Genomic DNA, 16,528 nt, shown 5'->3' on the forward strand with positions numbered 1-16,528 from the left:
ACCTACCTTTGTCGTTTCCCATATATGCATAGAAAGCAATGTTTAAAATGGGCTTTTAGCTTTAAAAACTGACACAGCATTATAGACTCACTATACAGCATTTTTTTTTAAAGTTGAAGTTAATCATTAAAAAAATTTGGAGGTTAGGGCATATTCACACAGCTGAAAAAAAAGCACTAATTCTTCTATACACATATACATATGGAGTCAGATTTTAAATTTTAGGAGTGTAAATATATTTTACTATTACTGTTTGTTACTGGCAAATTGCTATTACAAACTGCTCAAGTACAATGTACAGAAACTCAATACTTTTGCCTTGGTACCCTACACATCCAAAAGAAACATGCCTTTATATCATTCTAAGAAAAAGGTGTTTTGTAATCATGAATTAACACAAATACACAATTGAAGTTTAAAATAGGTTGAAATCTGAAATAATAAACAAACAAAAAGATTGGGAGTAGTACCTCAGACTTGTAATCCCAGCACTGAGGAAGCTAAGGCAGGAGGATGCCTCAGATGTGAGGCTAGCTTGGGTTACAGAATGATAGAATAAGACCTGTACCAACCACCTGCCCCCTCCACAGAGAAAAAGAACAACAACAAACCTCAGAGTTATGTCTTTCCAGTATACTTGATAGTTTTTACTTGTACTGATTTCTGGAACTTACTCTATTCTGGCTAGAGAAGGTTCTTTGCCTGGTTTCGTTTAGATTACTGAGAATTGTTTTGTGGCCTACAGATGGTCCATTATGGTAGGAAAATCATTCATAACCTTCTACAACTGGGTAGTGTTTAACTGGTGTATGGATTAACCCTGGAGGGAGGAGACAAGGGTATGTCTTCACCTAGAGGTGGGTTGCATTCTCTCAGGTACACATGGATCATTATCCTGAGATTCTCCCATGACATCATGACTTGTTCATTGTAGGAAAGAAATTGCTGACTTTGAGCAACAAAAGGCAAGAGAACTGGCTCGAATAGAAGAATATAAGAAGGAGGAGACGAGGAAACTACACAAGGAACGCAAAGTCTTTGAGAAGTACACAGCAGCTGCCAGGACATTTCCAGATAAGAAGGAGCGAGAGGAAATACAGGTATCTGGTTCTACACCACAGGCAGGGATAACAAAGACAACGATTATTAACCCATTAGAGTTACTTGATATCTCAGAAAGAAGGTGTGAGGTGGGTATCATGTGTGCTACTAATTCCAGTTCTTACAGGGATGAGGTAGAAAGGGTTATCGGTGAAACTCTATCTCTAGAAGTGGGTGGGTGGAGAGAGATCTAGGTGCCCGTGTCACATCAGAACATTTCCATCTGACTCTGAGATAGTCACCAGTCCTTGACTCGCCAGCAGAGTTCCTACAAAGATCCTGTGGAACCCAGGAGTCAGAAGGTGGCTGTGCACCAGTTCAATGTTGTGCCCTCATTTTGACCTATCCCACAGTGACTGCTGTTCATTCTTTTCATTCACAATATTTATGCCCATATACTAACTAGGGCTTAGTTCCAAAATTTACAAGATGATAGGGCAAATAACAGTGCTGTTCGTCTTAGAGGCAGACATGAGCATGGTCAGAGGAAAGCCACATGTCACATGTGAGGTGAACTGGTGCACTCGTCTCCAGGGTACAAAGTGAGCACTTTCCCTTCTGTTGGGAAACACCTGATAAAGGCCTGTGGGGATCTTTCCACCCTTCTTCCTAGCTTCCTAGCTCAGCTCTCAGTCACTCTGTGCTCTTGGGTCTTTAATAAAGTGACCTGCCAATGATATTTGGTAGACTGTTGTGTGCTGTTCTCTGAGCTTCTCTGTTGTAGATCTCAAATCACTGATGACACTCTGTCCTGACTTTAGTCTTGATTTCTGTGTGTACATTTATATTTTGTTCATAGACATGTCTAGCAGTTTCTTCACTCCATTTACTCCGTCTAGAACAACTCATTTCCTTCTTTTTTTCACTACTGGGGAGTGAACCTAGGCTCAGTGTTCTGCCTCTGAGCTACATTCCCAGCTCATTTCCTTCTTTCCCTCCTTCTCGTTTGTTGTGCTGCTGGGGTTCTAACCCAGGGCTGTACATGCTTGGCAAGCACTCTACCCCTGAGCCACATTCCTCCTCCATTTTCCTAATATTAGCTTCTTTTCATTAATTTTTTTTTTTTTGGTTTTTCAAGACAGGGTTTCTTAGTGTAACAGCTGTCCTGGAACTCACTCTATAGACCATGCTGTCCTTGCACTCAGAGAGATCCACCTGCCTCTGCATCCCTAGTGCTAGGATTAAAGGCATGCGCCATCACATCCCGCTAATATTTTTAAGATTAGTCTAATGCAAATGAGAAGGGGTGGGGCATTGAACAATGATGCAATTTGGAACTGACTGTGAGCATCACAAGGTCACTTGCCACCTTAGGACAGCCTTACTCATGGATTTCAACCAGTCTGTTTTCAGGGTAGGCTCAAGAATTCACGTCATTTTTCTTTGCTGGTGCTTTAGGTAGTGTTTAGGTTAGGCTGCATCCCCTCACGCCACACTGGTGAATCATTGATGGTTGACATTGTAAGGTGAGCACTGACCTGACCTCCACATCCCAGCTCCTGAAAAGCCAGTGTTGTTCACTGACCAGGCATCCTCTCCTGCTGTCAGTGGCAGGCTGGCACTTTGTTTTATTGAGGCAGCTCTTCTCCCATTACATTAATTCTAATAACTTTTTCTTTCGAGAGGCTTTGAAACAGCAAATAACAGATTTACAGGAAGATTTGAAAAGGAAGGAGACAAAATGGTCAAGTGCACATGGTCGTCTCAGAAGTCAGATAGAAATGCTAATCAAAGAGAATACAGACCTCCGAGAAGAGATAAAAGTAATGGAAAGATTCCGACTAGATGCCTGGAAGAGAGCAGAAGCTATTGAGAGCGGCCCCAAAGCCTGCCAATATATGACAGCCACAAAAAAGGATGACCCCAAGGTAGGTTTGCCAAATCAGGATGATGGTAAATGTTTGTACATTTAAACTCATAAGCCAGGAAATGGAGTGGTGGATCCTGAGGGTGAGAAGTTAGTGTTTAACAAATCCAGGATTGTCACAAATGTTCAGAAAATGTTCAGGGGGTGATAATTGCCCAAGTCAAAAGCATTGCAGTTACAATGTCAACTTTAATTTCTCAGGGAGCCAGCACACCCACCTGAGCTGAAAGGGTGGAAGCAGAGAAAAAAAGGTAGATGTGGGGAGTTATCTGAGTGGAACTAAGGGTGCTAGGGAGGTACACTGCTCAAACTACAGTAATCTGCAACAAGGAAACCATAGTTAAGATGCCGCCTCTGTCACATTGGCCTATTGGCAAGTTGGTGGGGGCATTTGCTTGGTTAGTGATTAATATGGGAGGGCCCAGCCTACTGTGGTCCTGGCTAGTATAAGCAAGACACCTAAGTAAGCCATAAAGAGTAAGCCAGTGAGTAGTGCCTCACTTCTCTGCCTCACTTCCTATCTTGGACTATGCTTGGGAGACCCTGTGCCCCCATCCAGCTTTGGCCATGGTCTTTATCACAACAATAGAAAGCAAACTAGGACAGCAGGAAGGAAGGCTGGTTTGTGGCTGCAGTGGGAGATCATGCATCTGAATGAGTAACTGCTGCTGTTGTTGAGGTGTTTTGATAGAGTTGGAGAGTGACAAAGGTGAATGCTCCTGGGGAGGGGGGGTATGCAGGTTTGCAATGTGTAAGAGTGACTTGTGAACCATGAACATTAGCTGTATCAGAAGGCTGAAGGCTACAGGTGGAGGACATAGCAAACATGTGGATCAACAGACTGTTAGGATCCTGTGTGCTCTCTAACTGTGGACACTGATGGGTTTTAGAGGAACGACCTGGAAAGACAGGATACAATACCCTGGAAGAGGCATTCACTTGCCTTCACAATACTTTTATCATGGGAGCTTCCCAGTGGAGAGGAGATGGAAGAGGGTGTGATGAAGCCCCAAACTGCCACTGCTCTCAACATCTCTCCATGCTTTGTGTGTGGCCAGAGCAGTTGAAAGGAGCTGTAGAAGTCATGGCCTCCTAGTTTTAATACTTTACCATTTCAAGAAGCTACTCTGACTCTTTAGAGATAACTGGCGAACTGTTGGCTGTGAACACCCACAGTCTAAATCTTTGTGATCAGTGCACCTGTTTATTGAAGGTATTGTTAGAATTGATGGTGGCAACTTCTGGGATTGTCCTAGCTGAGGTTAGACAGAGCAGAATGGTGGTAGGGTGAGCCTGCCAGTGCTGGTAATGGGGACAGATTTGGCAATGGGGGAGTGTCAGATGGCTTCATCAACCAGTAGGAACAAGAGGCTGATTGACATGAAGGTCGGTTGTGTGTCTTGAGTTGGGGGATGGTGTGTGCCTCATTCCTAGATACATAGCCACCAATTTACTTGGCTTACTGTGGTAAATCAGAGTGTAGATGAACAGCTCTTAACTGAGTTAATTTTACTCAGTGACATGAAGTGTAGACTAACAGTTATATTAAAAATTATCTCTCATATTATAGAACTCACCTATTCAATTTCAAAAGAGTCATGTTTCTTCAGGAGCCCAGGTAGAGAAATGTAAGAAAAAATATTTGCCAGCACAAGGTAAGAAGCTGCACAACCCTTTTACATTTGAGAACTTAATAGGGGATTGGAGCTGAGTGGGATGACCCACACCTATTACTCCACTGTCAGGAGTGTCACTACAGGCTCAGGCCAATCTGGGCTGCCAGAGAGTGTGGCTTAGAGCGAGGTGGATGGGAGCAGCAAGAGGAGAGAGGACTATATTCAAGGGGTTAAACAGGAATGAATGATCTTGAGCCTCTGCGTCACCAGCACGTACACTGCTACCTCAGTCTCTGTTTTAGAAGGAGTTAGGAAACAAACTGGTAAAGGAACATGGGCAGACTATAATGGTTAACTTTTAGGGAAAAGACAAGGCAAAGGCCAGGAAATATGCATCTATTCATTTAGCTGTGAGATAGCTGTCAGAATTGAGTGCTTTTCCTGAGATGCATTCCTCTTCTGGAGCCTGCACTGTATGTAATCTTTCCCTACCCCATCATGAGTTTCCTGGAAACAACCCTGTGTGTGGGGCAGGGTATAGTGTTTTAGGGTCTCTGTATCAGTCTTACTTCTCAGATAATCCCTGATAGCATTCCCTGCCTGTTTATTCTTTTAAACTACATGTGCCTGGGCTGGAGAGATGGCGCCGTGGTTAAGAGCACTGGCTGCTCTTCCAGAGGACCTAGGTTCAATTCCCAGCAACCACATCCATCTGTAATAGGATCTGATGCTCTCTTCTGGCATGCAGGTATACATGCAAAGCACTCATACATTAAAAAAAATGCAAATAAACAAAATTAGAAAAAGAAACATATATTAAAAAAAGACAAAAAAAAAACCCCTACATGTGCCCATACAATTGACAAATTGTTTCACACTGTTCCTATAACTGTTATGAGTTTTCCAGGTGGATGCTGGTAACTGAACAGGTCCTTTGCAAAATCATCCAGTGCTCTTAACTGCTGGGCTGTCTCTCCAACCTCCTCAGATTCACTTGTATTAATTAGTGTGTGCTGCAGCTATACAATGGACATTCTTGTCTATATCTGGAGTACACACATACATTTTTTTCTAGGTACATAGCAAGAGCTAGCATAACTGGGCAATTGGTAGAGTATCTTTAATGTCAATAGATTATATCAAAATATTTCCAAAACATGCTAGGATATTCTTAAGTTTATCACATTTATTTAGTGTGGTTTGTGAGCTGCACATGAGGACGGGGAGGACAACTTGTAGGAGGAGTCAGTTCCTCCCTTCCATGTGAGTCCTCTAGATGGCACTCAAGTGTCACTCCTGGCAGGGTACACGTTTCTCCGCTGAACCCTCACTAGCCCTCATTTTATACTCTCAATAGCTAGAAGTACTTGATTCCACACTTGCCCAATATTCAATAATGCTGTCAGGTTTTAGTTTTTGCCAGCCAGGTAAGTGTGTAACTCTTGCCATTGTTGTTTTAATTTGCATTTCCATGATTATTGAAATATACTGAACACCAATGCCTTTGCTGGTTGGCTATATGAATTTTCCTGTTACAGAAAATTAAAACCCAGGACTTCATGTATGTATGGCAGATATATACTCAACTTAGCCATCTCCTCAGCCATGGATTTCTTTAGAAAATAACTTAATCTAGGACTTTAACCATTCTGATCTTTTATCATAAATATCTTTTCTCAGCCTATTGCTTAGTCTCATATAGCTTAGGTTAGCCTTGAGTTTGCTGTGAAGATAAGGCTGGCCTGTGTCTGCTCATTATTTCTTTTGATTAGCCCAAATTATTTTAATATTGCTGGGTCTCCTTTTTTCTGCATGGTGGCATTTGTTTTAAGTATGTATATGGATGGTCTGCCTGCTTGTATGTATATGCATCACACGCCTGCCTGGTACCTTCAGAGACCAGAAGAGGGCCCTGGGCCCTGGGCGCTGGGCCCTGGAACTGGAGCTACAGAATGCTCTGTTAGCTGCCACGTAGGTGCTGGGAACTGAATCTGGGTCTTAACTGCTGAGCCATCTCTCCAGCATCCTGTGTTGTTTAAGTTTTCCTTATTAGGTTATGAACCACACCACCTGTGGAATCTGCCTGGCTGTTCCTGCAGCACTTGTGATTTACTTTCCTTCCTTCCCTCTTAAGTCAAGTGTGTCTCTCTGTACAGGACTGCAGATGGCGAGCCTGCACCTAGAAATCTGTGTGTGCTCCTGTCTCCTTGATTGGCCTGGCTGTAGATACTTAGAGGGGTCAGTCTCATGCTGGATCGTAACAGAGAATTAGATTTGCTATGTAATGAGTTGGCAGGGCTTTGATTCTGAGTCTGCTTTATACATATGGCAGTTTATCCTTTCAGCCTTGGTTTCATTTCCTCACCTGTAAAAGGGGAGAATTATCTCTCTTGGAGGTAAAGGTTACAAATGATGTGACAGTTGTAGTTGTATAATACAATTTGCACACTTGCTTTGTGAAGTAAAGGATGACATTTCTTCTTGTGTCCTATCCAAACAGAGCAAACATCCTGGAGCCTGGCTACTATTTGCCCACTGGTAGGCATACAGCAAGCCTCTTCACTCTTCCTGTTTCTTTTATTTCAGTTTTGTTCCATCTTCCATATACTAATCTTATAGATGTTGTGTTTTCTAAATCCATTATTGTTGTTCCCAGAGGACTCAAGTTCTGCTCCCAGCACCCACATTGTGTAGCTCACACTGCCTATAACTGCAGCTCTAGGAGATCTGATGCCGTCTTCCTGTTCCCTCTAGTACCTGAATGCCTGAGTGAATTATGTATATGCAGACAAACTCACACATACACATAAGTAAATGAAACGAGAAGATTGGGTTAAATAAAACAGCACTGGTAAAGGAAATGTTTTGTGTCTTGTGTGGGTATGTGTGTACCATTGTGCTCATGTGGAAGGCAGCTGACACTTGTGGGACTTTGTTCTCTCCTCCCAGCATGTGGGTTCCAACGATTAATGTTTCAAGGCTTGGTGGCAAGTGCTTTTGCCTGCTGAGCCATCTCACTGACCCCCAAAGGAAATGTTTTTATCAGATCAATAAATTATTTTCATTAAGTATTAAAACTAATTTATGACAATTATATTCTAATAGGGAATCTAACTCGAAGATCCAAGTCTGTGCCTCCTCGTGATTTAGGCAGCTCGGATAAAGGACAAGTAAATCTTTTTTATATTGTTAAATATGTGAATGTACCTTATTCAGGACTGAAATGGATTTGTTGAGTTTCTAAACCAGGTATAAAGGAGGGCTTTTATTTAACACTGTAAATGTTGTCTAATATAACAATAAACATTGGGCTTAGAATCACGTAATTTTAGAATCTAGCTTTTAATTTAGTAGGTACACATTGTAACTGCTTAAAATATCTTGTCTTCTAGGCTGCCTTGCCCAGAGAGCCTCGAGAACCAGTAAACTTCCCAGATCTTGAATATAAAAACAAAGAGGAAAAAGAGGAAGAAATTCAGGGAGAAATCAGTCATCCTGATGGAAAGGTAAAACGTATTCATTTAAAATACTAAAGAGATGGCTCAGTGGTGAAGAATACTGACTCTCTTCCAGAGGACCCAGGCTCAGTTTGCAGCACACATATGGCAGCTTGCAACTGTATCTACAGTTCCAGGGCAACTGATACTATCACACAGACATGCATGCAGGCAAAACAACAATCAATTCTCATAAAAATAAGTCATCTAAAAAATAAGGAATGTGATACAATGCAGATAAACATGCATTAAAATAAGGAGTCTATACTCTGAAGAGTGTCACTTGAACAACGGTCCTGTTTTGAGAACTGCATTGTTGCAGCTTATATTGTCATAGGAACATCGTAGAATGAATCATCCACTCAGGCCTGGGGTGTGTGAGCAATGGTGTGTATGCATATGGCAGAGCTGTTGTCCTGAGGCCTAGATGGACAACGGGACAAGATGAACTCAAGCACAGGAGACAGTGATGACATAAACACATAGTGTGGTGTTCGTGTAAACTCACATAGGAGTATGCTCTAAAATAAGGGCATAGCACAGAAAGCACATAAACCACACATAGCTGTTTCATATTATCAAGTATTAAGTTCTTTACTTGGTTGTGTGGCTTACACCATCACCACAAACACAAGTCGAATGATGCTGTGTTGCATGATTGCTAGGATGAAGGAGGTAAGGATTTTTCTGCTTCATTGTACTAATAGGAGAGAACATTATGCATGTGGCCCATCAGTGACTGCTCTGGTATGTGACTAGCATTGATCTTGAAGGCTATGAATGGTGCTTAGTTTCAGGACTGTGGGGCTTGAACATTTAGCGGTATACAAAAGGAGGAATGTTGTCCCTTTATCTTCATCCTTACATCACACAGAGCTAGAAGGCCTGGATTTTCTCCTCTCTGGTCTTTGTAATACTGCAATACTGGAGTCAGGCCTGTTACCATAACTTTGTTCTTGGCCTTACAGTTATTGTGTTGAGCATGTGTATGCCACTGAATAAATGGGGGAGTCAGACAACAACTCTCACAGGGATTCTGGGGATTGAACTCACTTTCTCTGGCTTGATAGCAACTGCCTTTCCCCTGTAAGCCATCGCTCTGGTCCATGTTTTAGCCTTACAGATGTTTCTAAGTGGAAAAAGTAGGTGTGCTGATCAAAAGAAAGAGTGAAAAGGGACATAAATGATGTTTGTTTGGGGCAGGTGACTAAGGGACAGATCTGTTTCATACACCTTGATATTGTCCATTTAACTGAAATAAGGCCAAAGTCCAGGCTAGCCTTGAAGACTAAGGAGGATAAAAAAAAGTAGCCATATTTTATGAGTTTCCTATAGGGTACCAAGTTATTAAGGAGAGGTTTTGTTTTAGATGAGTTCTGTTAGTATACATAGAATATGAACAGCAACAACAAACTCAGAAAAGCATAAACCTGATGAATCAAAGGTGTTCTCTACTTTTGATTTTAGAAAATGTTTGACTTTTTATTGTGAAGAATTTGAACATGTGTAAATAGGCAGGGAATTCCTCATATCTCTGTTGCATGGTCTCAGGAGGAAGTCTTACCTACTGATAATCACCTTGTGTCTTTTTAGGTAGAAAAGGTTTATAAAAATGGGTCCCGGGTTATACTGTTTCCCAATGGAACTCGGAAAGAAGTGAGTGCAGATGGGAAGAGCATCACTGTTACATTTTTTAATGGTGACGTGAAGCAGGTCATGCCAGATGAGAGAGTGGTACGTATGCTCAGGGTGCTGCTTCCAGCTGCATCTCAGGAGAAGGGGCGATGTGACTAAATGTCTTTGCAGGTCTACTACTATGCCGCTGCTCAGACCACTCACACCACGTACCCAGAAGGCCTTGAAGTCTTACATTTCTCCAGTGGACAAATAGGTACAAATACAAACTTACTTTGCTTACTCTGTTAAATTCTAACCTTCCTTTTAAAAATGTATTGCTAACAACCATTTTTAAAACAGAAAAGCATTTCCCAGATGGAAGAAAAGAAATCACATTTCCTGACCAAACCGTTAAGAATTTATTTGCTGATGGTCAAGAAGAGAGCATCTTTCCAGATGGTACAATTGTCCGAGTGCAACGGTATGGCACCTTTAATATGTTTCTCCATTTTTAGAAAATCTGAAACATTTGGAGCTGGGTATCTGGCTCAGTAGAGAAGAACATTTGCTGTGCATTCATGAAGATCTAAGTGGGAACATACCATCCTATAAAAGACATGGAAGCATGTTCCTGTAGCCTCAGCATTGGAGATGGGGGAGGGGGAAAGATAGGTGGGTTCTGGAAGCTCAATAGTCTGTGAGCCTAGTCCAAATGGCAAGTTTCTAGTTTAGTGAGAGACCTTGTCTTTTTTTTTTTTTTTTTTTTTTTGGTTTTTACGAGACAGGGTTTCTCTGTATTGTTTTGGAGGCTGTCGGTCCAGCCCAGCCTCGAACTCACAGAGATCCACCTGCCTCTGCCTCCCGAGTGCTGGGATTAAAGGCGTGTGCCACTGCTGCCCGGCTGAGAGACCTTGTCTTAAGTGAATAAAGTAGCCTTCCTTTGGCTCTGTATGCAAGGGTGCATGCACCCTCCCAAATACAAAACAAAATATACCAGTGACTTGAATTTTCAATGAGTTGAATGAGAAGCGAACACAGACAATTTGAGAACAGGTGAGGCACATGCTTGCACTGTGAGGTTTAGAAGCAATGTGTGCTAACGGGATTTAGAGCAAGTCTGCTCAGTACTCAGGAGAAGGGAGAGGTAGTTATTTGTTCAAAAGTGAATCCCAAAAACAGGATGAGACACAGAAGGCAGGCTGCCCTCAACTGTGCAGTTAACAGACCACTGAACCATCTTTAGCCTTTTCTATCTTGCTTGTTATTTTTAATCTCTCAACCTCTCTGTCCATTCTGTTACTATTTACTTTTTTGACATATTTGATCCAAACCTTTCAAAACCAACAAACTCTTCATTTATCCTTCTGAATATTATATTTCTGAAAATTAGTTTTTTGTGGTCCCTGGCTGCCCAACCCACAATAAACTTTTTTAAAAGCAGAGTTTCATGTAGCTTAGGTTGGCCTTGAACTCCTGATCTTCTTGCCTCCATTTCCCACTTGCTGAGAGTATAGGTATGAACTATAACCAACCTAATGGTATAGAGCTTCTTATTTTAATCACAGCCCTGGTGAAGCTCTGCCACATCCAATATTGAGTTTTCCCCTCTTTACCTTAGGATGTGATAATTTAGTATCCTGTCTTTGAAAACAACACACTAACCAACATGAAGCCTATGGTACTAGTTGGCCAAGAAAGCAAAAACTGATTTAGGTGGTACAGCCACTTTTTATAGTCACTGCAGTGTTTCCCTCTTAGTGTACAAATCTGATACACATGCACATAAATAGTAGCTAAAAAATTAAAAATTCTACATACATAAGTAACATTAGAACAAATTTAAGATTTTTTAACTCTTATATTTGAAATTTTGTGTAATAAGCAGAGAAAGAAAAAGTATGTACCTATACATCTAGCTCCAACATAGATTAATTCATGGCCAATCTTGTTTTCAGAGGCAAATCCAGGTATTGTATTAGTTCAAAGTAGTGGTTCTCAAAAGTAGTGTGCCACTGAGTCACCTGGATGTTGAGATGCAACTGTACGGGGATAGGAATCCCCAGGAGAAACATCAACTTTTGGAATGTATTTCATGTCTCACACATATATGTGGCACAGGGCTGTTCTGTTGGCAACACCTGCCCATTTATGTTTCAATTTGCTGATTTCCAGGCTTCTGTTTGTCATGGCACTTTGGATATAAGCCTGGAAATTCATTGTGAATGTTCCATAGACATGTCCAACATGTCTTTGTGTAAATTTTTTCATATCCTGATTATCTGTTTTGTTGTTGAAAGTACTTAGGTGGTCTTTAGTTTAGTGGGATGAAAAAAAAGGAGCCATCCCAACCTTCCCCCAAGGAACCTGAACAGCTAAATTTTAACAGAGTGGTCAGCTTTGAGTTGGGCATGGTGACATGCACAAGCCTTTAATCCCAGCACTAAAGATGCAGGTGGATCACTGGGTGTTTGAGGACAGTCTGCTTTGCATAGTGAGCTGCAGGCCAGGTAGGGCTACAAAAGGAGACTGTCAAAAAGGTTAAAAAAAAATTCTTTTTAGAAGCTGAACACATCTAAAATTTAAAAAAAAGTAAACACTTTATAGTAAAAATACAAGGAAATTCATGAAAAGAAACTTTCATGGTCACATGTAAAGGCTATTTGGTAGCTGGAACTGAAATGAAATACTGCACAGAACTTGTATTGGGAAGAGAGGACCAAGGAGTGTGCTTAGGAGAAGAACTAACTTCCAGAGTCAAAAGACTATTTTTAGCTAGCTTTCCTATTGTATGTTTCTTTTATTTTTATTCTCCCATAGTATTGAGGATTGACCAAGGTCTCATACACAATAGGCAAGTATTTTCCCACTGAGCTACCTCCAGCTCTATTTCAGATTTGGGGGCTGTGAGGCAGGGGTGGGTTTGCCTCTGTATCCCAGGCTGGTCTTGAACTCCCAGTCCTCCTACCCTCAGCCTTCTGAGGACTGGACTGGTATTACAGTCATGCACCAACCACTATGCTTAGTTCCTGTTGATATATTTTTTAAAGAAATTGTATTATGGTTTAAATTTACAGCGATGGCAACAAAATCATAGAGTTTAATAATGGCCAAAGAGAGCTTCATACTGCCCAGTTCAAGAGACGAGAATATCCAGATGGGACTGTTAAAACTGTCTATGCAAATGGTCATCAAGAGACAAAATATACATCTGGCCGAGTTAGAGTGAAGGACAAAGATGGTAATGTTCTAATGGACACAGAATTGTAAAGATCTTCATGGGATTAATCATGAACTAACACTAAGTGGTTTTCTGTTCAGAGTATGTACATTTCTTGTGTGTTGAGTTATTTATATATATATATATTGTGTGTATCTAAATGTAAAAGATTATGTTTGATTTTTAAAATTAAAGTTTTACCATACAGTCTTCCTGTTTTACATTCTTTGAAACACAAAAGTAGCTCTCTTAGTGTATGATGTATCTTTCTACATTTAGGAAGACAAAGCTTTGTACAGTTTTGGTTGTTAATATCTTTGCTTTTTTGTTCTTGTTGTTTTTGTTCTTTAGAGACTGGGCCCCACTGTGTAGCCTCAACTAGCCTGTAACTCACTCTGTAGGTCAGGCTAGTATTGAATTCATAGAGATCCACCTGCCTCTGTGTCTCTGGTGATGGGATTGAAACCATGTGCCTCACACACGGCTGTGCCTATTTTTAAAATAAGAAATAAAAGAAGTGCCAGGCAGTGGTGGTGCATACCTTTAAATCCCAGCACTTAGGAGGCAGAGGCAGGCAGATCTCTGCGAGTTGGAGACCAGCATGGTTTACAACAGCTAGTTCCAGGACAGGCTCCAAAGCAAGCAAACAAACAATCAAAAGAAGTGTATCAAGTACTTGTTCCACAGGCGCATCAGCTATGGAATGTGGGCTTCCCACAAAGTGAGCATCAAAACATTATGCAGCCAGTACTAAAATGAAAACTGTCATTTTTTACAAAGACACATGAACTGAGATGAACACAGACACGCCAAACCATATTACAAGTAGTAAACAGTCTTAGGAGAAAGCATTTACAACTGCTGCATAATTTTGATGTTGTTATGAGAGAGGTGGTAGGCAGCTATGCTCAAAGAAAAGCTAAGTTGTCCACTGTAAGTTTATAACTAGGACAAGAGGTGATTTAAGAACTGAATGTAGCTGGGAGGTGGTGGCACACACCTTTAATCCCATGCAGGCAGATCTACACAAAGAAACCCTATCATCTCAAAAAAACCAGAAAATAAAAAAACCTGATTGTGAAAAACAACAAAAAAATTACTTTAAGCTGTGGAAGAATTTTTAAATAGGGTATAAACTAAAGGGAAAGATCATTTGACATCTTCAGGAATGTGTAACTGCTTTTTCAAAAGTAATTATTCCCTGGCCCAGAAAATGCCACTACTAAGCACATAGGAAGAACCTCTCACATGTATAAGGGCCTAGAAGGGAATGCAACTGAGAAGCAACAGCAAAGCCCAGCAGCCACCTCAGCACCCAACAGTAAGACCATGCACTCAGATGGGCAGCGAGGTTAGCAGAACAGAGAGCTGCCATCAACACAGCAGAGCCAACAGTGGGAATGTTACCTAGGTCTCACATTGCTCAGTCTTACAGATTCACAGCGGCTCAATTACAAAGACTTATGTAACTATACACATCAACTCCATCATAGTCACCTCTGTAAGGGAGAGTGTGTGCATGTGTGTGTGTGGGAGGGATGATTGATGAGACACTGCAGGACCATCAACAGTTCTGATAATGTTTTTTTCATTTTATTTCTGTTTTATTGGTGCTTTGCCAGTATGTATGTCTATGAGGGGTGTTGGATCCTGAAATTACAGACAGTTGTGAGCCGCCAGGTGGGTGCTGAGAATTGAACTCAGGTCCTCTGGAAGAGCAGTCAGTGCTCTTAACCACTGAGACATCTCTCCAGCCCCCAGTTCTGATATTTCTTAAAGCAATATCTTAATAACATGAACTAAAATTTCTAAGTGCCTAAATTTTATTTTGAAATTATAGTAAAACTACAATGTTTCAAAGAAAATATTAACTTTTCCCCATACCATTCTTTAACAGTTTAACAAGTAAGACTAAAGGAGGAAAAATGATACCACTGTAGAACAAGTTAAAGTCAAACCTGAAATGGTACAACTCTAACAGAAAACTTTCTTCTTGGCAGCTACAGGTATTCTTGTGCACCTGAAAAACAAAAAAATGTTGCTGTGAGACTTGCCTTAATGCTTTATTCAAATCTAGCTGAGCCACTATTAGCTGGCTGGGTCTCTCCCAGTGGTTCTGTATACTTGCTACTTGGTAGTCAGCAAAATTTACTCATGGAGCCTATTGTCCTGTTTGGCTGCCCCGTACTACCAGGACTAGGGCAGTCATGTCAGCCATTCCCTCGTATTTACAAATACAAGGGGTCATTGATAATGGTGTTCCAGAGGCAGAAAGGCCTGAGGTGACAAAATCTGGAAGAGAGTTCTTGTAGAACTTCATCTTTTAAGAAATTAGAATATCTGATGTGCTTTCATAAGCAATTTAGCATTGATGTCTGTCATAGCAGTCATGTGCTAATAGGTTACCAAGGATGTACACTTACATCATTCATCTTTATCTGCAAGCCCCAGTTCTACCAAGGACATATGAACTGGGTATCGTTCATCTTCATATAATGTCACTATTTGTTCTGGTGCCTGAGCCTAAAATTGAAAGATTCAGTTATTAGTTGGACATCAGTGGCACACACCTTTAATCCTAGCACTCAGGAGGAAGAGGCAGACAGATCTCTCAGTTCGAGGCTAGCCTTCTACAGAGTGAGTTCCAGGACAACGAAGGCTACACAGAGAAACCCTGTCTCAAACAATAACAACAACAACAACAACAACAATATAGTATTCAAGAAAACAATAATGTAGCTGGATTTACACCTGTAATCCTAACAGTCAGGAGGAAGATTCCTTCCCTTCTCTACTAAAGCTAATGAAACCTCAAGTCTCTCTTGCCTAGATAATGCCAATGGTCTTTCATACCATTGTTCCTATTAAAGTATCTTTACATTTATACACCACACATATCTGTTGTGAGTAAACTAAAATTTGGCTGTTAGTCATACAGCTGAGGAAATATATATTTTTAATAAGTACTTGGCTTGTCTGTATTTTCACTGACTTCTTCAGCTTTCAGGATGCAGCTTTGGTGACTTTCTGGGCCTACTTTCTTAGTGGTTACTTGAGTGTCTACTAAAATGTTTCTTAAACACCTTTCTAGGAATCTTCAGATGAAATAATTTCTTACGGCCGGGCGTTGGTGGCGCACGCCTTTAATCCCAGCACTCGGGAGGCAGAGGCAGGCGGATCTCTGTGAGTTCGAGGCCAGCCTGGTCTACAGAGCGAGTTCCAGGACAGCCTCCAAAACAATACAGAGAAACCCTGTCTCGAAAAACCAAAAAAAAAAAAAAAAAAGAAATAATTTCTTTCTTACATTTCTCTCTAGCCTATAAAGTTAACTGTATTTCTACTTTAAGCCTGCCTCTGATTAATACTATGTTTGTTTTTCATTAACTTGAAAGTTCTATGGTTATAGGATATGCATCTTTATTATTTTCTATTACTCATTATGTATCACTTTAGGATAATAAGTTTGTTAAGGCTAACTTTTTGGTGGATGTGACAAGGCCCAGGGTGATGATCTTGAACCTCTGACCCACCTGCTTGCATATCCTGAATGGTGGATTCCAGGTGTACTTCATCACATTTGGTTTGCATGCCTCCTGAATTCCATCCCAAGCCC

The 16,528-nt window shown here is 41.0% G+C and overlaps 2 protein-coding genes across 3 annotated transcripts in view; one reads left to right on the plus strand and one right to left on the minus strand.

Annotated features, from left to right (window-relative positions):
- Cenpj (centromere protein J) overlaps positions 1–13,125 on the plus strand; it is a 33,700-nt gene extending 20,575 nt beyond the window's left edge. For both annotated transcript variants that reach the window (XM_040740675.1, XM_040740676.1), the window contains exons 9-17: positions 935–1,100; positions 2,727–2,969; positions 4,539–4,623; positions 7,690–7,754; positions 7,977–8,090; positions 9,675–9,815; positions 9,888–9,972; positions 10,059–10,179; positions 12,773–13,125. In XM_040740675.1, the coding sequence (XP_040596609.1) occupies positions 935–1,100; positions 2,727–2,969; positions 4,539–4,623; positions 7,690–7,754; positions 7,977–8,090; positions 9,675–9,815; positions 9,888–9,972; positions 10,059–10,179; positions 12,773–12,965 (1,213 nt within the window). In that variant the 3' untranslated portion in view covers positions 12,966–13,125. The remainder of the gene's footprint in view (positions 1–934; positions 1,101–2,726; positions 2,970–4,538; positions 4,624–7,689; positions 7,755–7,976; positions 8,091–9,674; positions 9,816–9,887; positions 9,973–10,058; positions 10,180–12,772) is intronic.
- A 1,595-nt stretch (positions 13,126–14,720) lies between these two features.
- Rnf17 (ring finger protein 17) overlaps positions 14,721–16,528 on the minus strand; it is a 108,808-nt gene continuing 107,000 nt past the window's right edge. The window contains exons 36-37 of the mRNA XM_040740720.1: positions 15,339–15,438; positions 14,721–14,935 (exon numbers count right to left, since the gene is read on the minus strand). Of these exons, the coding sequence (XP_040596654.1) occupies positions 15,340–15,438 (99 nt within the window). The 3' untranslated portion in view covers positions 14,721–14,935; position 15,339. The remainder of the gene's footprint in view (positions 14,936–15,338; positions 15,439–16,528) is intronic.

The sequence above is a fragment of the Mesocricetus auratus genome, unplaced genomic scaffold (assembly GCF_017639785.1).
Source record: "Mesocricetus auratus isolate SY011 unplaced genomic scaffold, BCM_Maur_2.0 Super-Scaffold_100707, whole genome shotgun sequence".
NCBI lineage: Eukaryota > Metazoa > Chordata > Mammalia > Rodentia > Cricetidae > Mesocricetus > Mesocricetus auratus.